The 21,683-nt window shown below is 44.0% G+C and overlaps 1 protein-coding gene across 2 annotated transcripts in view; it reads left to right on the forward strand.

Moving 5' to 3' along the window:
* Positions 1 to 21,683, forward strand: part of KIRREL3 (kirre like nephrin family adhesion molecule 3) — a 737,348-nt gene that overhangs the window by 563,102 nt on the left and 152,563 nt on the right. For both annotated transcript variants that reach the window (XM_080983902.1, XM_080983903.1), the window contains exon 7: positions 5,874 to 6,024. In XM_080983902.1, coding sequence (XP_080840028.1) covers positions 5,874 to 6,024 — 151 coding nt within the window. The remainder of the gene's footprint in view (positions 1 to 5,873; positions 6,025 to 21,683) is intronic.

Genomic DNA, 21,683 nt, shown 5'->3' on the forward strand with positions numbered 1-21,683 from the left:
ACAGGAGAGGAAGGCAGAAACAAAATCCCATATCCTTCCTTTGCAAAATAAGATGCACAAACCGTCTCTTGGATTTCAGTCCTTGGCTAGCTGCGGCATGCTCTGGTCCAGGCCGCCTCTGTTGCCTGCCTGCAGCTTCATCTGCATTAGCCAGCCTCATCCTCCAGGCCTTCTGCTTGCTATCGGAAAATCCAGCATCTGATTTGCATAAGCGGCGTGACCTTTCTCTCACCGCCATCTGATTTGCCTGCAGTATTATAGGAGGATTCTTGCTTTATTGCACCCAAATCCTAAGACATTTCATTTCTCCTGCCATCAGCAATCTCTCAGGAAATGGCCAACGGGTTGCTGTGCACCAAAGCTGCAGGAGAAAGAAGGTGGATGTGAGATGATGTGGGGGTGGGAGTGGGGGACCACGGATTTTTAAAGCACAGCATGATGGCACTGTTTGTGCAGTGGCGATTTCAAATCCCTTCCCTCTGTTTCTCACAGAATATTTCCTCCCCGCCCCCCCCCCTTGTGTAATCTTGATCAACACAACAAGCACACATTTCCTCTTCCCCAAATGCCATGTGGACACAGCAGAACAATTAAGTCCACAGCTTGACCTTGTCTCCCGGAATCTCGGGCAGCAGCCGATGCTAATTAGAACCGCAAAAGGGCTGACCTCCCCCCTCCTCTGACTTGGATGGAATTAATTCCTGTCTAGCCCATTAATATGCAAGTCTGTCAAGAGAAGGGTGGTTTTTTCCCCCTTCCCCTGGTTCTGGTAGAGCGTTTTGCATTTGGATGCTCCTCTGCTTCCCGCCTCCGCTTTTTGTAAGCTTGTTCCCTCCTGGAGGAAGAATGGAATGCAGCAAGGCATGAAAGTGAGGATGGAGAAAGAAGCCAGCATAAGACCAACAGAACAGCTCCACCTACACTGTTTGAGCCAGTATGCCTTTCAGTACCAGTTCCTGGAAATTGCAGGGGGTGAGGAGAGTGCTGTTGCCCTCCAATTGTGCTTGCAGACATCTGGTTGGCCTCTGAATGGAGTGCTGGACTAGATGGGCCCTTGGCTTGATCCAGCAGCGCTCTTCTTATGTTTGTATGGGCAGCTGTGGCTCACACTCCCCAGGATTTGCCCCCTACTAAGTTCCTCTTCCTGTAGGCTTGAATATGCATCCACTTGTCATCTCACTTAATCCTCCTAAAACCGCCTTCCTATTTCAGTGCTCCATTTCCTCATTACCAAAGGCTTGGGGGGGGGGTTTGGCAACAGATTAATATTCTCTATAAATATTATAAAATGTTGCATGTCCCATTAAAAGTCTATTAAAATTCAATTAAAGTCCAGTTAAATAGCTATAAGCATGATGTTAGTCCATTGCCTGAACTTCACCATGCTAAAACCCAGCCCAGGTAGAAACATTCCTCCTGGCTTTGGGGGAATCAGGACAGAGTCAAAATGGCAGCAGGTTGGAATGGATAGCATGTGATTTGTGTAGTTCTTGTCAGTGCCTGTTTAGGGGAAGGGCCGTAGCTCAGTGGTAGAGCATCTGCCTTGCATGCAGAATGTCCCAGTTTCAATCCCTGGCATCACCAGATAGTCCTGGAAGAGGCTCTCTGTAACCTTTGCCAGTTGCTGCCAGTCTGTGTAGACAATACTGAGCTAGATGGACTAACTCAGTACAAGGCTGCTTTTTAATAATAATAATAATAATAATAATAATAATAATAATAATAATAATAATTTTATTTGTATCCCGCCCTCCCCAGCCGAGGCCAGGCTCAGAGCAGCTAACATCACAAAAACAACACAATAAGCATAAAAACAGACATCAATTAATTAAAATACATCTTAAAATTAATTCAGACAAGTTAAAATCCAGGCAGGTGGCAATTATCAGGGTGGAGTTGAGAGTGGTTAATAATTGCCAGGACCAACTGTTTCCACTGATCATACAAGGACCTGTGAGTGGGTTGGGGGCTCCTTCATGCTTGTTTTTATGTTCCTATTGTATGTGCTTTCCCCCAGTCCTTTGAGATAATGCCATGCCTGGTACATTGAGATCTATGTAGCTGCATTTACAAGGATGCACAATGGGTGGGTCAATCCAAAAGGCGCTGAATGAAATGGGCACTATCTAAACAGAGCAAAATTCCATTGCATGGAAGGTCAGTCACTTCCAGATGGTTTAACCCTGAACTTCTGAAGAAAGCTCAAACTGGTTGGTTTTTCAATGCCTTCAAATTGTGCTCAAGCTCAGACTTTGCTGATTATCCAGGGCAAGGATAAACAGCCAGGAAGTACACAGTTGGGTATGTCCATAAGGTAGAGAAAGTTGTTGTTGTTTAGTCATTTAGTCGTTTAGTCATGTCCGACTCTTTGTGACCCCATGGACCAGAGCACGCCAGGCACTCCTGTCTTCCACTGCCTCCCGCAGTTTGGTCAAACTCATGCTGGTAGCTTCGAGAACACTATCCAACCATCTCGTCCTCTGTCGTCCCCTTCTCCTTGTGCCCTCCATCTTTCCCAACATCAGGGTCTTTTCCAGGGAGTCTTCTCTTCTCATGAGGTGGCCAAAGTATTGGAGCCTCAGCTTCACGATCTGTCCTTCCAGTGAGCACTCAGGGCTGATTTCCTTAAGAATGGAGAGGTTTGATCTTCTTGCAGTCCAAGGTAGAGAAAGGGAATGTATTAAATGTGTGCAAGGGCAGTTGATCAAGATTTCCTGTGATTTCCAAGCTTCTTAAACAAAATTAATGGTTATTAGATAGGATATTGAGATGGAGCTTCCATGCTCAGTGGCAGTATGCCTCTAAATACCAGGAGCTAGATGAGGACAGTAGCTGCCTTGGTGCCTTGCTTGTAGCTTCCCCCCAAACCATTGGTTGGTCACTGCTGGAAACAGAATTTTGGTCAAGATCAGAGATGGTTAATACGTGGCCTTCCAGATGTTGTTGGACTCCAAGTTCCATGAACCCTAGCCAAGATGCTCAGTGGTCAAGGATAATGGGAGCTGGAGTCCATCAAGATCTGGAGGGCTACCAGTTCCCCATCCCTGGTTTAAATGAACTGTTAGGCCATCCTTTTCCAACCTGGTGCTCTGCAGACGTTTGGGACTCCAGCTCCCATCATCCCTTTCCATTGACCATGCTGGCTGGGACTGATGGGAGAGGGAGGCTGCTTTGCTTTAATCCATCCAGGATGTTCTTGTCAGTGTTTGTAAAAAGCAAAAAAGAAGAAGGAAAGGGTTCTGACCTCCCTTTGTCTCCTCAGCCTGGTCCTCGGACCCTTGTCTGCATAAAAGCGTCCACGGGAATATCCTTGCAGAGTTTTATTCTTAAAAGTCTTTGTGCAAAACACGACTGAATAACTATACACACCAGCACTAACCAACCAACCAACCCAAACACCAGCAGCCAAACTAACATTTCTCACTCTATAGATACAACTTGGTGCAGACCGCTGAGTCATGCTGACCCAGCTTTATTCGCATTAAAGAAACAGCAGCCATTTTAGCCGTGACAGTTCTTATGTTCTTATTGTGGGGCAGGGGGCATATGCAGTGGCTCAGAAACAAACAAACAGAAAGTGTTTTTTTTAAAAAATAGCACAGTTTTAAATTGTTAAACCGTTATTTTAAAATTATAAATTGATTTTATTTGTTAAGTTGCTTTAAGAGTTCTTCTTTTGTACAAAGTGACTGGCAACTTTAATAAATAAAATAACATCAACAATAGTAACAACCCTTCCTGGAACCTCATGGTGAAGGGCAAGTAAAAAAAAAAATCAAAACTGCTGCTGCTGCTGCTATTGTCATTTTGCACATGCCCAGAAACACTCACTTCTCCAGCCAAACTGCATGTGTCCACAGAGAAGCATGTCTGTTGCAATCAAACTTCTCAGAGGCAGGGGTAGCCAGTGTGAGCGTCTCCAGATGTTACAGCGCTCCCAGCCCCCATTTGTGTGGGAATGTTCTGGGGTGCAGGAGAGGATATATTGTGAGATTATATCCTAATCCAACTTGTGCTAACAAGTTCCCAAAATATCAGCAGAGTTTATAGACATTCCCCTTTAAGTTCGCAATGGTAACGTGTGCACAGGTTCGCTAGAACCTCTATAATAATTACTCTGGTAATTTCCCCTTTGTTCCCTCTTAAAATACAAGACATGGCACAGTCTTTATAAAGGTATAAAAGAGTTTACTCACGTTCTGTTCACAATATGATCCCAGAAGGCAGACAGCTTTAAAAGGTTACATACATTCAGAATCTATCTTGTAGCAAGATAGTCCTTATCTCCTCTCTTGGCTGAGAGCCAAGAGGGCATCCTTAGATGTTTCCTCATTGAAAGAAAATGGCAGAGAGAGAGAGAGAGTGGCTGCCTGCCCTGTGCTTTTGTCATTACCTGCACAGGTGAGGCCACACCCACCTCTGGTCACATGCGGAGGAAGTCCGTCCCCAGGAAGTTTACCTGCTTGCTGGACAGACATCCCTCCCCATGTTCTAACATGTACACTCTAGGAATGTTGTCATTGACTGCTCCTGTGTTTACATCCCACAATTTGGGGATGATGGGAGTTGTAGTCCAAACCCTCTAGAGAGCACCACAATGGCTGCTGTCTCCCTGGGGCCTTACCAAGCCCTGCAGGGTCCCACAGTCAGAGGTGGATTTAGGGGAGTGAAACCAGTTTGGTCGCACTGGGTGCTGAGCCTCCAGGGCTGCACAGAGGACACTGCAACTATGATTTAGAAGCAGCAGAAGGCACTGAATTTTGGCATTGCACAGGGCACCACTGAAATTTGAGACCCCAAGGTCCACCACTGTCTGCTTAGCATGGGATGAGAATAGCTTTATGAAAGGCCCAGGCAGGTGAGCATTACTGCCTTCACTTGGGCACCTGTCTGGGCTGAATATATCTCAATTCCCAGAGCCCGATGTAGCTACCAGGAAGCCAAGTAAAAGATTCAGATCAAATCTGACAGCAGATTAATTCTGTGCCAAGCCATGTTCCTGCTCCTCTCATAAAGCATTACAGGGAAGGCAAAGCTTTAGAATTCCAGCTCCCCAGCGAGCACACCTGGGCAACCTCTGGTATTTGGAAGTGTGAAGGGTTGGCTCTGGAGCACCACAGACACGGGTGCCCTCTTGATAGGCGTGAAGAAGCACCTTCAGTGCGGTGTGTTAATGAGCTTTTAAATATTCTATTTTATTCATATGCCTGGCCTGTCTGACTAGACAGGATTAAACGTGCCGACTGAAAGTGCACATTGGAATAAGTGACAAACATCCGAAATTAATGCAAGAGGGTAGGTCTGGCTCCAAAGGATGGAATATTTTTTTTGTATGTTATTTTCTTAAATATATGCATTTTTTAAAATGCACACGCATTTCTGTAAACATCACTTGGTTGGAGAAGGGCACCTCAAAATTTGGAGTGGTGCCTGTGGTTTGGTTCGTATATTGTTGCAGAAACTGCTAATTAAGTAGGTTACAGGTAGACTTTGGAACTGCCAAGGAAGGTTTGTCTAACCACCCCCCACCCCACCCCCAAAATCTGATGGCGTTCCAAGACGCATTTGGCATGTTGAGCTTTCACTTTTAATCTCCTTGTCTTGGTAATTGAAATGTTTTATCAGCTCCCTCTTGTCTCTTTTATAGTTAGCTAGTTGTGTGCATGTGTATTTTATTGTTGGACTTGACAGTGTTCTGTTCGTTAGCTGCCTTGGGCATTTATTTTAATGAAAATGCAAGGAAATAGGCTTTCAATCAATAGGTGCAGTTCCAAGCCAAAGGCTGGTCTTGTTCCAAAACCTGCAACACGTTGCTGTAGATCGGTCATCTCTTCCCCAAAGTGGTAACTGTTGACTTTTGTTTTCTTCTGCAGACGGTGCTTCGTGATGGCAAGAGAGAGAGCATTATGAGCACACTCTTTGTCTCCCCATCCGACATTGAGAACGGCCAGACCATCGTCTGCCGAGCTACCAACAAGGCCATTCCCAATGGAAAGGAGACCTCTGTCACCATTGACATTCAACGTGAGTATAACAGAATTGTAAGTTGGAAGGGACCCAGAGAGTCATCTACTCCAACTCCCTGCCAGGCAGGAATCCTGGCCACAGCTATCCCTGGGTGGGCTTGAACCACCAACCTTCTGGTTAACAGCCAGCTGCACTGACCCATTGCGCCACCTGAGGGTAGGTTAACTCTTTGCAGTCATCCTTTGCCATTTTATCTGGAAGACCTTTTCCTGTTGGGACACATTCTGCAACCTGCACCTGCAACCTCATTTTACAGAATCTGTTGCCTCACCACTCTTAAAGCAACATAGAAGTAATCAATTTATTTCTTTGACGGTGAAAAACAAGCCAAGACTAAGAACAACAAAATATATTGCTGCCTTGGGGTATGCTGTTGTACTGGTTGAAAAAAAATCCCTTCCTATAAGGAAGAGGTCACCTGGCGCAGGGCTAGTGCTCAGCAGCCATTTCTGATATTTTACATCACTCTAAGTTTGTATTGAATTGTATTACCTTCCTGTGCACTCTGAGGCTTGTTGCGGGTGGGGAGAGACTCCCATTGGTGCCAATGGTAGCTATTTTTCTGACCCTCCTTGTTGTGCGGCAGAATAATTTTCATCTGGCTCACAGCTGGGAATGGAAGGGGTAAACCTCACAGCCACATGCACAGTAATCCTGATGACAATCACTGCCCTCTCCCTCTGCCATACCTATCATTAGAAAATTATTTCTAAGAGGTGGATAGTCTAAATAGGCCAATTTGTGATTGCCTGGATGGAAAATAGACATTTTTCTGGTGGAGGCTGGTCCATTATGGTAAATGGGGTAGTGCCCCATGGACCTCCATCTGCTCTTATTCAGCCCCCTGCTGCCCTCTTACTTACATCCAGTCCAGGTGGGGGCACTGAGTGTCAGCTTCCCCCTCTTAAGTCCCAGTGTTGGCCTTGTAGAACTCAGTAGGAAGGAGAAAGGGATCTGTCTGCCATCGGATTTGGCTCCACATACTGGTGCTCTTCCTGTCTTCTGCCCCACCTGTGCTAATGGGAATCAGTTGCCCCTGGATTTCTGTCTAGTGTGAGAGCTTTCCCTTGTAAACATGAATGGTGTGCAGTAAAATACATGGGAACACGTTTTCCATACCACTGTATCATGTAACACACAAGCCAAAGTCTCAGTGTTGCTGTGGACATCCATGGCCACACCAGAATGGAATGTGTCAGTGAATGACTTATAAGAGTTATCAATGGAGCACATAAGACCTTGGGGGGGGGGGAGATAAGTGGTTTATGTTTGTTTTAATTGAAGAAGTGAAGGTGTTGTAGAGATGACGTAAAGAAATTACCTTAGTGGCAACATTTAGAATGTATTTATTAATGAGGCAGTCTTCCACTGGTCAAGGCCAGAGAGATATGTTCACAGTAGTCATCGAAATGCAAGACAGTCATAGTCTCAATGATTTAGCTCTCTGAATGAGTAGCAGTTATTGCCAGATGAATTGACAAGATTCAGAAGCAGCCGGAAAATGAAGGTCTGGAGAGAGACGTGAAGGGCAAGGGTGAAGATGTGATGCTGAGTTTACAAATCTTGATGGCGTTGTTGTCTGTTGTGATTGAAGTGAGGAAAACTTATGGAGGGGGTTTAAGAGTGTTATTTGGCTAGAATGAGCTTAAATTGCTGACAGGATGTCGCCTGTCAACTGTTCAGAGAGAGAAAAGCACAATAGCTTCTTAGTGTTGTTAGTAGGAAACCAGTCCGGAACAAGAGAAGCAAAGCTGGGGATTATGTGTGGGGAAGTCCTAGATGTATTATTGAATGTAAAGTTGTGAATGAGAAGGTAGGAAGGAATTTTAAAAAGATGATCAAGGGCATTTCCAGTGGTGGTGATCTGTGTAAGGCAGTTGAATTGTGAGAAAATAAGCTATTTCTTAGATCCTGGTTTAAATCTCTGTTGTAGGCATATAAGGCTCAAACAATAAACACAGGAACATTTGGAACATAGGAAGCTCTCATATACAGAGTCAGACGATTGGCCATGGAATCATAGAATTGTAGCGTTGGAAGGTATCCCAAAGGTCATCTACTACAATTCCCTGCAATGCAGGAGAATCCATCTAACTCGGTTAAATGCCTGGAGGCAGTGGCTCTCCAGGATTTCAGGCAGGGATCTCTCCCAGCTCTTATCATCCAATGGCCTTCAACCATTGTATTGCAACCCTTTCATAGTTGTTAATTTTTGACATTTATATACTTTCCAGTTAGCCATGTCCTCTGGGTAGTCTCACAAATTGAAGACTGGTAAAATAAAATAAAAAATACAATGAAACCTAAAAAACCCCCAAAAAGATACCAAAAAAACCCACTATAGCAGCACAAATGTCAAGATAAAGCCAGAATGAAACCATCACAAAACTGCATAAGATAAACACAAATAATATAAATCAGCACTAAAACTAACACAGCATTAAAACTAACAAAATAGTTATAAGAATTATAATGAACTATACCTTTGTTATTTTTTAAAAAAGGTCATTACATTACATTGATGCCAAGTAACCATCTCTGGGGAGAACATTCTGCAACTGGGAGGCCACCACAATAAAAACCTCTTTCTGTAATCGCCACCCACTTTGCCTCATTAGGCAGGAGAACCTGGACAGAGGCCTCCAGTGATGATCTCAGGGTCTTGACAGGTTATATTAAGGAAGGGAGTAAAATCCCACAATTGCAACCAAGAGGCTGGGGCTCTTCAGCCTGCCCCTAGAATTTGATATCCTAAGAAATAGCAAACCACTGCTTTTGTATTTCCATATTAACAGGAGGTATGTACAGCTCCTCCAAACAAACAAATGTTCGCTGCTGATATACATTTTGGTCCTCAGTTTGCCACATGGTGAAGATATTGTCAGAAAGCAGCCATTCTCTTGCTGCTATGTCCTCCATGGTCTTGTTAAGCTTTCCAGAACATTGTGCTGAATGCATTTTTAATCAATCCAGACTGGCTCCAATAGCAGCTACATTTGTGCAAAGTCTACTGATTCATTCGTTAAAGCCTTTCTTTCTTAAGAGGCAGCACAAGGAATTCCATAAGATACCATACATCTGCCTTCCTTCCATTTTTATTTTATTTTAGTTTATTTTGTATTTGCTGCTGTCAAATTGGGCCCGAGCTTCCCCTCCTCTCCCTCCCCTCCCCCAGCCCATCATCAGCCACATTCGTAAATTCCTGCATCTGTATTTGCCATCAATTTGCAATTGAGGGGCATTCAATATTAGCATGCCAGCTGCTTTCTTGGTTCCAATTAAAAACAGGCTGAGCAAACTCGAGTGCAGCAGAAAATTCACCACTTAAAACTTCCAACCATTTCACTGCAAGATTAACAGGCTCTCAGGTTGTTCTTTAGCATGTCCTGACAGAACTGGCAAGATGAAATGAGATAATGGTATGGGTTATTTCGCAGCCAGCAAACAGTTACAACAGCTTCAAACGCAGGGAGAAAACAACAACACAGAACTTGAGGCATCATTATGGCGTGCTGTACAGTATAAGGCCAGCAACGTGAGCTGAATCCCCAAAGGCAGCAGAAACCAATTCAGAAAGGGGAGATTCAATAAAAGACCAATTTTTACTCCAAACCATTAGGTAGACCACGCTGCGAAAGAAATAATAATATCCCATCCAGCTATTAAAAGAATTTTGCTTTTAATGGTCTCTAATGGGCTTATCAGTTTAGCAGCAGTGGCTGGTTGATGGAGAGGGGTATAATAATAAAGGGATGAATTCTTCACTCTGCAGCAGCAAGAGGTTTGAGATAGCAGACGTCAACCCCTAGGTGGGAGCTTTGTGGTTTCCTTCAGCACCATGGACAGGGATGAACTAATTGTCTTTTTCTTGGACTCTGCTCACATGTATGGTGGGTACGATAGAGCGCCTTGAAAATAGGCAAGGGCTGCTAATGGGATCGCAACCATGATCCACCTGCATGGAGTTGCTGTTTGTGAGAACCTACAGGGGAGGCTACGCATATGTCCGCTGCCGTTTGTGCAACTTTGGCAACCTCGAAGTTTCAAGGTCCCCACTTGCAATTCCCTCTGTTCCCCACCTCTAATTGGAAGTGGCATGTGAGTCTCTGCTGACAGCCCTGACCTGGCAGCTGCCCTCCCATTGTGAAAGGAGAGCAGGCCTCAGAGGGAATATGAATAAAAAGTAGCATTTCACACACTGCTTTTGGCTTTGGTGGGACTAGCTAAGAAGCAGAACTGCCCAGGCCAAAAGCACCGTGTTAAAAATAAAAATTTAACCCTCACGTGCTGCTTCTGAGCCAGCAGTGCATCCCTGAATATAGAATGGAAAGTTTCCTTTCTGGAGCAAATTTCAGTTTTGAAGTGAAAGCAGCATTGGGGGGGTGGCGGTAGGGAGAAGGAGTCACTTTAGAATCCACTTTAGGTCTTTAGCAGCAGCCCAGTTCGGTCCAGTTCTTCAAGTTGTCCTCTCACTTTGGTTAAGATCCAAAGAAGAGTCCTGCTTCAGAATAGCTGGAAACATCATGTTTCCCCGTTGACTATATTGTGGAAATGACACTTTATTGAGATTTATTTTTTTATTTGTTTATTCGTTCGTTCAATTAATGTCTCCCTTCTCAAACTGATTTCACAATGCATCATATATACATGAATTTCATATATAAATAAAGTTGCATAGCTGGTACAAGCACTGACTAGGATAATAAATGGGCGGACGGACAACTCCACTTGGAAGGCTTGTTGAAAGAGGAAAGTCTTCAGCAGGTGCCAAAAGGATGAGAGAGGCAGGGTCAGTTCAAACTTCACATAAGCTAGTAGTTGTGCCTGTATGTGCAATATCTGTAATGGAGTGAAAATATTTTTCAGCCCAGCCTCACAAGCAACTTTCCAGGGGTCACATGCTAAGGACGGTCATTGCCAGAGGCAAAAAATGGGCAACTATTCTCATCCTCTCCATCCCATCTTCTGCCTGCTTGGCAATTTCTCTTTTATGGAGAGCCTGAGAGAAAGCGTACCAACTTTCGCCTGATTGTCCTTTTCAAAGAGAAAGCAAAGCTTTGGGAACAGCCTGCTTCACAACGCCACACCCACACCATACATTCAAAGCACATTTAAAGCATATGTGGCTTGCCCCAAAGAATCATGGAAAATGTCATTTATCTCCCGCAGAGCCGCAGTTACCAGCACCTTTAGCAAACTACTGTTTTAAGGATTGTTGTGAGGAAGTCACCTGCTTTCAATATATGGAGTGGATGTGAACTCAGAGCACCTCCCAGAAGACCCATTTTGTTTCAGACAGCAGCCGGAAAGCTACCAAAGCACATGGTTCAGTATTTTGGCTTTGTCTAAAGCAGATGCATATCTTTAAGTGGCACAGCTGGATGAGAAGGAGTGCCACATTTTTTAAAAAAAACTTGGGCAAAGTCTCTTCCTAAGCCAAAAGCAGCCCACTAGATGCCAGGCACTTCTGATCTGGCAGGGACTCTCTCCTGACATGAAAGGGGATGGTTCCTCAGAAACATTGCCCATGACATTAGGGCCATGAAGCTCTCTAATTCTTAAGCAGCTTGGTCCAACTGGCTGATGCTTAAGAAGTTGGCCTTTGCTGTTTGGGCCAAGTGAGGAAGCTGCAGTGTGCATGTTCCAGCTTCCACTGTGTGCACAACATCAAACCTTGGTGGTCTCTGCTTTTAAGATTAAAGGTGTAAGAAATGAATTCGTTTTGTGAATCAATTGCTCCATAAATAACTTGGCAGAAATAAGGTTTCTGCTGTTTAAAAGCCAATCAGAAATATCTGTACCCAGCAACAAGGGTCCCTCACTTTAGGATCCCTCTAGTTAGATAAATTCAGCGAAACCTAACGTTTTTATAAGGAAAAAAATCCTGGTTAAGATGAACCATTGGTGCTCAAGCAGAAGGTAGTGAGAATCAGCCCTAAGCTGTCACTAAACTGCAGAGTCAATCCAGCTTTCCACCCCACACCCCTAAAAAGAGACCTGGGGTTTGTAAGAAAAAAAGAGACTAAGCAACTTCAGTTGGAACATCTGTTCAAAGTGATTTCCGTTCCACCAACCACATCAAAGCAGGCCTCCTGTGAGTTATGTGCCGAACATCACAAGTGGGATTAAAATCATGTTTAATAGTTTGATATGCCATAAACTATTTATACTGCCAGAACCCAGTGGCTGTATGGAAATTCACATCCTGCGTGCCAGGAAGGAGCAGAGCAAGGTTACTCTTCCGCCAGCATTCATAGCTTTCTCCTGCTACGCTAACACTCCTGAGTTTGCATTAGCAACTTTGGCTTGTTTCCAAAAAGCGCGGGGGGGGGGGAGGATGTTCAAGGCCTGTTGGTGAGTTGGAGATGTGCCTGAAGGTGGTGGGGGAGGCTTGAGGTGGAAATGGGAGTTCAAGAAGGCGAGCCAGTTTTTGCAAGAATATGTATCAGGTAACTTTCAAAATCTTGCCATTTGCTGGATTTTTAGCCATCAGGGCCACTGCAAGACCACTCCTGTCTCGCAGAGGATTCATTAGGCAGCTAGTAGACCTGCTTTCAACCTCTGCCCTAGGCTTGATGGACACTTTTTTGGCTTTGTGGGACTAAGATAGCAGTTCAGAGAGGTAGTCTTTCCATTCAGAGATTATAAATACAGTGATATCTCAGGTTAAGAACTTAATTCATTCCGGAGGTCCTTTCTTAACCTCAAACTGTTCTTAATCTGAGGTACCACTTTAGCTAATGCAGCCTCCCGCTGCTGCCACCGCACCACCACTGTGCGATTTCTGTTCTCATCCTGAAGCAAAGTTCTTAACCCGAAGTACTGTTTCTGGGTTAGCAGAGTCTGTAACCTGAACCGTCTGTAACCTGAAGCATCTGTAATCCGAGGTACCACTGTACGGCTAACAGTAGCAGGATGAAACAAGCATAATAAAACCATTTAACATACATCCAAAATCATAACAAAATGCAAAAGGAACAGCCAAGAGCAGAAGTTTTAAAATGGCAGCAGTAGCGCATGGTTTCATCTACCCCAGTCAGAGGAGCAGGCCACAAAATACCGTATTTTTTGCACCATAACACTCACTTTTTTCCTCCTAGAAAGTAAGGGGAAATGTCTGTGCGTGTTATGGAGGGAATGCCTACGGGTTGCGGGGCGGGGGGGATCTGCTGCAGTTGTGAGCAGAGGATCCATGGTTCCCCTTCCTTCCCTCCTCCGTGGCTCGCTTTGAAACAGCAAAGCGGGAGAAGAGCCGCTGAGTGGGGAGGAGAGAGGGACAGAGTGCCTACTTCTTTAAAGGAGCAAAGCGGGAGAGGAGAGGAGCTGCTTACACTTGTGTAAGCAGCTCCTGTCCGGTTGGTTCCTTTAAAGCAAGCAGGCTCTCTGTCCCTCTCTCCTCCCCACTCAGCTAGCTAAATAGCAGCAGAGTTTTTCAGCTTGCTAAGCCGGGGATGAGCAGGGAGGAGGGAGAAAAGCAGAGCCTGCTTGCTTTAAAGGAGCAAAGCGGGAGAGGAGAGGAGCCTTCTCCCCTTATACCCCTCTTCTTCATTATTAGCAGCATCCTTCTCCACCCACCCCATGCATGCTCCTTGTCCCTTGAGTGCTTTTCCTTCCCTCCCCACATAAAACATGGTTACAAAGGATCCTCAGGATTTTTGCATTGGGCTACTCCAAACTCACTGTCAGATCACATGTCTGTGGCCACAGCATGAACCACAAAAATCATACATCCACTGTTTCATTTAGAATATTTTTTTCTTGTTTTCCTGCTCTAAAAACTATGTGCGTGTTATGGTCGGGTGCGTGTTATAGAGCGAAAAATACGGTAAATGCTTGTGTCCTATGAGCCCAAAGAACTCATCCAGTGTGGGGTGGATATATCAGCTCTGTCCATTGCAGAGGAAATCAGATTGGCTGTGGTAATGCGTATTTTACAGTGCAGTCCAATCCAAGATCTGCTAGTATGAGGAAGCTTGGAATACAGGGATATTGGGCTAAACTGAAGTCTTTCATCCCTGCTCAGCTGGGACTTAGCCAGCTCAGCCAAAGCCAGCTGAACTAACACTGGGGTAAGTCCCCCAAAGGGGAGTGGCGAGTGTGGTTGGGGCATGATGAGGTAGTGGGGGAGACTTGCCCGCATTCCAATCTCCATTCAGTTCTGTCATGTGACCCTCTGCCAGGTTCAGGCTATCTCAGCCAGCTCCTGAACAGACTCTGGAATAGGGGCAAATTACACCTGAATAATTTCCCCATGGCATAAATTATGCTGGCATCCTGTAGTTTTGATTGCTCCGCCAGTCACATTAAGACTGGATTGCGGAAATGTGCTCTATGTGGGGTTATCGTTGAAACTTCAGATGGTCTAGAACAGGGTTTCCCAAACTTGGGTCTCCAGCAGCTTTTGGACCACAATTCCCATCATCCCTGACCACTGTTGCTGCTAGCTAGGGATGTTGGGAGTTGTAGTCCAAAAACAGCTCCAAGCTTGGAAAACCCTGGTCTAGAATGCAAGAGCAAGGATGTTGGTGAGGGTGGGCTGATTGCCACTTCATTTGCAGGCAAAGTCCAATGTGTGGATGACCTTTAAAGCCCTAAATGACTTGGGTCCAGGAAATTATAGGGACCACCTCCTCCCATACCAACTTCCACCCAGTTCAGAGGGAAAGGCCTGTCCCTGTGTCCCACCTAAGGTTTCCATGCATGGTTGGTGGTGACAAGAGACAGTGCCTTCTCAGTGGCTATACTGTAGAACAACTTGCCTCCTCTTGGGTTGTCTTCTGCCAACTAATGAAGACATTATTTCAACAGACTTTGGCCATGACACACAGATTATGATTTTATTTCAAAATTGCATTTTAGCCGCTGCGCCTGACTCAGTTATACTTTGTACTGGTAGCACTGCTTTTTAATGAGTCTGCGCCAGATTCAACTAAGTTGTTGCAGAAGCAGAAGCTAGCACAATGAGTCCTGCTAACCCAATGGCACTTTACTCTTCCCCCCACGTGACTCTCACCTCCTTCCCAAATCTGCTCTGGAGGGTTTGGAGAACCCACAGAACAGGGCGTGGGGGGGGAGAAGGAAAGGCGTTTTGTCAGGTCAGCAGAAATACTTGCACTTACAGATCACTTTAGTGCACAGTTGAATTCCACCAATTGTTATTTTACTCACCGTAATCTCCCCTGAGTAATGCATATGCATTAGATGGGCAGGGTTTTATTTTATTTTTAAGTCTATAACATACATACATCAAAAGAGGAGGTTGTCTACTGGATCTCTGCATGATTCATGAATGTAGCCTTGCATTCTTCCAATCAGCCCTGAAGTTGGGTGCAATTTTTTTCTGCATATCTGAATCTGAAGGTGCTTAGATAATCCAATCACTCTTTGCACAGCCACAGGAGTCACCCATTCTTACAGAAGGCTGTCTTCCCCCAATCAAGAGACATGTTCAGAACCGTGACTCACGCAGAACCACTAAGGCTACAATCTTAGACGCACTTACCTGGGAGTAAGTCCTATTGGATACAATGGTACTTAATTCTGCGTTTACATATATGGGATTGCACTGTAAGTGTAAATAGCTTTTTCACCTTCTTAAAACAGTTGGAGGAATGAATCATAGTTCCCAAGGAAAAAAAGTGTTTCTCAGTACTAGGACTTTGGAAGACAATTGTTCGTGGCTTATAACATTCGGCCATTCAGGTTGTGCATTCTTCACAAGCTAAGAAAATGAGCCAAGGAGACTTGGTAATTCAAATGAATTACAAAAAGCCAGGCATGAATTATCAGTTGCAACCGAGTGGAATTACATTATGTTGAACGATCACTTATGTAAATGTTACTTTATTTCTGGTGGGGAATCTTTGGCATGCCATTACCAGATCATTAGAAATCATGATTCTATTTGCAAAGGAAAGTTCAAAGGCTTTCATTCATTCTTATTGTTAATTTACTTTTTTTTAAAAAAATGAACAACTTTCAGAGTAAGAGGGTGCTTGCTCTCCTTCAGTATACAAAGAGGATTCTCCTGTACATCCTAACCACAGCTACTAAACTATCAAACAATGGGGAAGCTACTAAAGAGAAATGTGATTCATATTTAACAAAGGAAGGTGATTAGCTGTTGTTGTCTAACAATGGGGAAGTGTCAGGATGCCTGCAAATGAATTAGGAGTGTGCTATATATCTCAGGGATGTTATGGGAGCACAGCTCATTTATATTCCAACCTGTGTCTGCCTTTATTGTTGTTTGGATTGCGCATTTTAAAATGAGATTAGGCTAAATTGAAAATACCTATAATTTCTCAACATAATTTCCCAGCCAAAAGGCAGGTGGCTGCACTCCCAACAAAGAAGGAATCTTGGTAAAGTACCAGCCGCTTTGATGAAGTTGTAGCCAACAAAGGATGGCCTATCACAAGCCACACTGCCTACAACCGTCCAGTTATTTATTCTCTCCCTCCTATCTAGCTTCCTTTCGGAGCTTCGCTACCGCCACCATTGCCAGCTGAAGCTTCCTTCCTCCATGTAAAAACATGGGTTTCCACACTGCGCTCTGGAGACCCTTGTGGTTCTTTAAAGAGGATATCAATCATTGTGGATGAGCTTCAATGAAAGACTGACTGACAGGCTTCTAAGAGGTTTGCAAAGTATAACAACCAGTTGCACAAACATTGAAATATAAACATCCATAATTAAAAAGCACCCATTTTAAAAAACCATAAGCAATAAAACAAAATCATGAAAACAACAAAGCAATTAAAACAGGACACTTGGGTTAAGAGATCAAAGGTATGTCTGTGTAAACACATGCATTTTCAAAAGCCAGCAGCATGCCAATACAGATGGGGCCTCTTGTGATTCACATGTAGGCGCAGGAAGTGTTGGACTATTTCTAGGGAATGCTCTTAGTTCACAGATGGCAACAGGGAAGCCCAGCAGGCAGTGCCTCCTGTGAGTTGACTGTGTGCCATAGAATATTTCCTAGAATCCTTTGCAACAGACAAGAACTTGAAAGCAAACAAGCAGGAGATCCAAAGCAGACATATCAACAGGCCAAGGGGCCCCTCAAGGAATAAAATTTGAACATTGTTGGTCTAAAAAAGCGGATAAAGACAGAAATAGAGATTTATTTGCTGTTATCTGCTCAGGGTTATTTTTTTGTTTATGGGTCTGACTCAGTTGAAGCAGCTTCTTATGGTAACCAGACAAAAATGAGGATGCAAAAGTCATCTTAAAGAGATGTAGAGAACCTGTGGCCCTTCAGCTGTTTTGGGGCTCTAACTCCCATTATCCCTGATAATTGGCCATGCTGGCTGGGGCTGATGGGCTTGTCTCAAGAAGGAGGGGAAGGAGAGAGAGAGATACAAGGAGAGTTGACATGGCAGTGATTCAAGAGCAACAGCGAGTGAGCGAGATAAAAGGGAAGTAGTGGGTGCTGGAAAGCAAGAAAGAAGAAATTAGACTTATGATCTGCCTGAACAAACATCAGAAGGAGAGAGACTGAGGGTCTTCATTATCAACGTAAATCCAAAAGAAGGCAAGACCAGCAGGCATTCCTCAATCCATCAAGGTACTGAAAACCTGAGCTTCAAGAATCAGTCAGACTTTATTTCCCAGCAATATTGGTTTCAATGATCCAAGACCTTTTACATTATTACAAAGGCAGAAGGTTGCAAAGACTACGGTGGCAACTAAAAGGAAGATTTCCAGATGCATAAGCAAAAAATCAATAAATTAGAATGGTTCTCTGCATTATTATTATTATTATTATTATTATTATTATTATTATTATTTACTAGATGGTGGTTTCTGTATGTGGGTGGACTTGGAACTAATTGGTTGGACACAATAGCTCAGTTGCTAATTGATAAGTGGTAAGCGGTACAGTGTTGTCTTGTATTAGGAAGCAGAGAAAATTCTGCTTGGCACTCCGTAGAGTTCCCAAACTACTGAACATATTGCTGGGACATTTTCTTTTTCACATCAGTAGAGGGTGTCAATGGAACCTGCCAATGTACTCTGCTCTTCTTTGTTAGCTCTTGCCAGTGAGCATTTCTACACAAAATGGAGGCACTGAACGGAAGTGATCTTGTGGGGACAAAATGGGGCTGTGAAGCTTGACTGTCACTCTGTTCAGCAAGGCTTTGCAAAAGTCCTTCTTGCCCTTATGGCAGCTTTGATTTCAGCAATACACAAATGATCTGGTGTAACAATAAGGCCAGTTGCTGGAGAAATGAACAGAAGTTACTGGCTCCTTCTCCCTTCTGCTCTGGTTAAGAGCTGATAATTTGTCAGCAGAAGAACAGGTGGATCATGAATAATCTGCAATCTTTTGAGTGAAGGGCTCCAAAAGTCTAAGCGGTCAGACTCCTCCCACCACCATCTCTCTCTCGTTCTCCCTCTACAGCCACGTTCCAAGGAGCCACACTAACTTTAGGGACTGACTCCATTCTGCACCGAAGGCTCTGCCAATCATCTGATTAATATTCATAAGAAGCAGATGGACGGGTGACCATTCAGAAAAGGTTCTTTTTCCATCTGGCCAGTAGAAGTGTTGAATTGGGTGCTTGTTCTCTGCTAAACAACCATTACAGACATTCTTGCAAACAGAAGAGCAGTCATTAGCACAGACTAGCAAATCAATCCACACCATAATTAGTGCAGAATTTCTAAAAAGGAGAGGTGCTGGGGCTCCAAACTGCCTAAGACTTGTACCCTCTGATACAAAACTTATATTGCAGTTCTTCCCCAACCTAATGCCATGCTGGCTGAGACTGATGGGAATTGTAGTCCAAAGCAGCTGGAGAGTGAAAGGTTGGAGAAGTCTAGTCTGTCTCTTTTTCACCAATGTGCAGAGGCTGATTGTGATCACTCATTGGTGAAGGAGATAACAATGCAGGTGCTCCCACCTTTCTTCTCACTTCACATGCACTTAGACTGAGCCCCAGCAATAAAAACAGGTTCCCCTCAGTGAAAGTTGGTTCAGATGTGGGCAGGCTGCTTGGATAGGTGAAACCAACCACCTGTCTCCTTGATCCTTGCCCATCCTGGCTCATAAAAGCAAGCCAGGCAGGGATAGGCTTTGTGGGGTGATGAATGCTTCCCTCTGTGAGGGAATCTCCCCAGACCCACTTAAAGAAGTGGCTAAAAAGTCTTAAAAAAACATCTTTGGACCCAGCCATCATGGCCAATTATCTCCCTGTCTCAAATCTTCCATTCTTGGCCAAGATAATTGAGTGGGTGGTCGCTGAACAACTCCAGGCACGCATGGAGGATGCAGACCATTTGGCTTTCTTCCAATCAGGGTTCAGGCCTCATCATGGGACTGAAACTGCCATGGTCATGCTTGTTGATGGGCTAGGGACAGAGGTGAAAGCTGTTCCCTAGTTCTGCTGGATCTTTCAGCGGCTTTTCATACCATTGACCATGGTATCCTTCTGGACCATCTAGGGGGGTTGGGAGCTGGGGGGCTTCTCCAGGAGCTGGGGGACTTCTTCCCTTCAGCACAGGGACTCAGCCTCATAGCCTATGTCTGCTTTCCAAACCTAGGTTCCCTCAATATGTCTTGACTCCAATCTCATAACAATTGACCACTGGCCATTCTGGCTCAGGTTTATGGGCGTGATCTCATAGTGTTCTATTTTCTGCAGTGCTCCATTGTCTGAAAGCCAAACCATACATATGAATTAGAGGGTGTGGTTTGTTTGTTGTCTTATTTCCCTTTCTTACCCTTTTAACTTTATCTTCCCTTTCTCTGCACCCCTTGTAACTTAGATGTTTGTCATTATATTACGTTAGGGTTTTGTTTTGTTTTTAAGGAAAAAAGGCAAGCTGGAGCCTTAAAAGCTGAAAGGAATATGACACCAATAAGAGCTTGGCAGGGATTTTGAGGCTGATGAGCGAGAATAAATGCCTTTTTTTCAAATTAGCAGGTGCTCCCCCAAAACCATTGTGCACTGCAGTGTTAAGTGGGAGCAGTCTGAAGCAGTGGTTTTTTTTCATTGAATAGGATTCATAGCCACTCTCTGTTTTCATGTGTAATGTTACATGCACATTAAATTCAGGATGCTTTAGGCATTTCCCCATGCTGATGCCATTCAGATGTTGTTGGACTCTTTTTCTCCTCCCAGCATTGCCATGATGGAAGTCGTAGTCCAAAACATCTAGAGGACATGGGTTTGATAAACCTAGAGCAGGCTTCCTCAACCTCGGCCCTCCAGATGCTTTTGGCCTACAACTCCCATAATCCCTAGCTAGCAGAACCAGTGGTCAGGGATGATGGGAATTGTAGTCTCAAAACAACTGGAAGGCCGTGGTTGAGGAAGCCTGACCTAGAGGAATAAGAGGAAGTTAATTGGCATTCTTAGCTTGCAGAAGTTGAAGCTAGGGTAAGGCAGTCTCAAGCTACAAACCTATGCACACTTCTCTGGGAGAAAGCACCATTGAACAGAGTAGGACTTCTGAGTAAGCATGCATACAATTGCACTGCACACCTGGAATTAAGGATTTCAGTAGTTAATAGGAGGGCCAATTTCTCCATCTGCATATTCATTATGCCATCAGTTTCAAGAGATTACTTGCATGTGTGAGGCAGGTATCACATATCAAATGCTAGAGGCAGAACTTTCATATGTATAATTTAGCTTGTTTTAAAATGTTTTATTGATTTGTTTGTTTGTTTGTTTGTTTTTTAATGCAAAATAACAAAAAGAAAGAGAATAAAAAATGTAAAGCGTAAAGCGTCACAGCTAGGAAGGACAAAAGCACAAAGATACAGTGTACCTCCAAAGGGATAATAAAGCATTAGCTTGTACAAATATTCCATGTAAAATACACACACACACACACACACATCCCACCTGTGAGTTCCATCAATATTGAGTATAAAGGTTCTATTCCTTACTTAGCCATATGGTGGTGGCACTGTGTCCCTCATTATTCACAAAAGAAATAATATCATGCCATATAGCAAAATATAAAGTGTATGGTACGCTATGTACTTTGGTTTTTACACTTTGTAAACCACTTAGAAATCTATTTTGGCATTAAGTGGTAAATAAATAAACAAACATGTATGTATTTTTCCATTCTGCTCTGTTTCACATGTTCAATTCATTCCATTCCCTTCCATTCCTGTATTAAACAGCTTTTTTAAAAAAAATGGACAAAAATTGCATTCAAATATACTTAAAATGCATGATTTGCATATTTGAGAAAAGTATATGTATTTTAGCCATACTCTATTTGCATGTATTTAATGCAGCTTGCTTGTTATTGAGCAGACACTTGCATCACAAAATTGTGCAAAATGCCCAATGGAATCCACTCCATTCTGTACAGTGGTTTGAGTGTGTGTGAACTGATTCGGTTTGCATTAAAATGCAGAACAACCAAAGTCCTCAAGATTCCTTACACCTAAAATACTAAAATACTTTTCAAAAGAGGCAGTTCACACTGAAAGACAAGTTAGTGAATGATCATAAGGTACAAGGCAGTGGCATCGCAAAGTGTGGCTGGGGGCCATGCCCCCCAGGTTCCACGTCTGGGAGGGTGACAAGAAGGTACCCCGCGGGTTGCTTGCCCTGCCGCCCCGCCCTGGGCACTGCGGCACGAGCAGCCTCATGTGGAGGATCCTCTGTTCGCGGCTGCAGCTG

Source organism: Podarcis pityusensis, assembly GCF_964106645.2.
Source record: "Podarcis pityusensis genome assembly, chromosome: 15".
NCBI lineage: Eukaryota > Metazoa > Chordata > Lepidosauria > Squamata > Lacertidae > Podarcis > Podarcis pityusensis.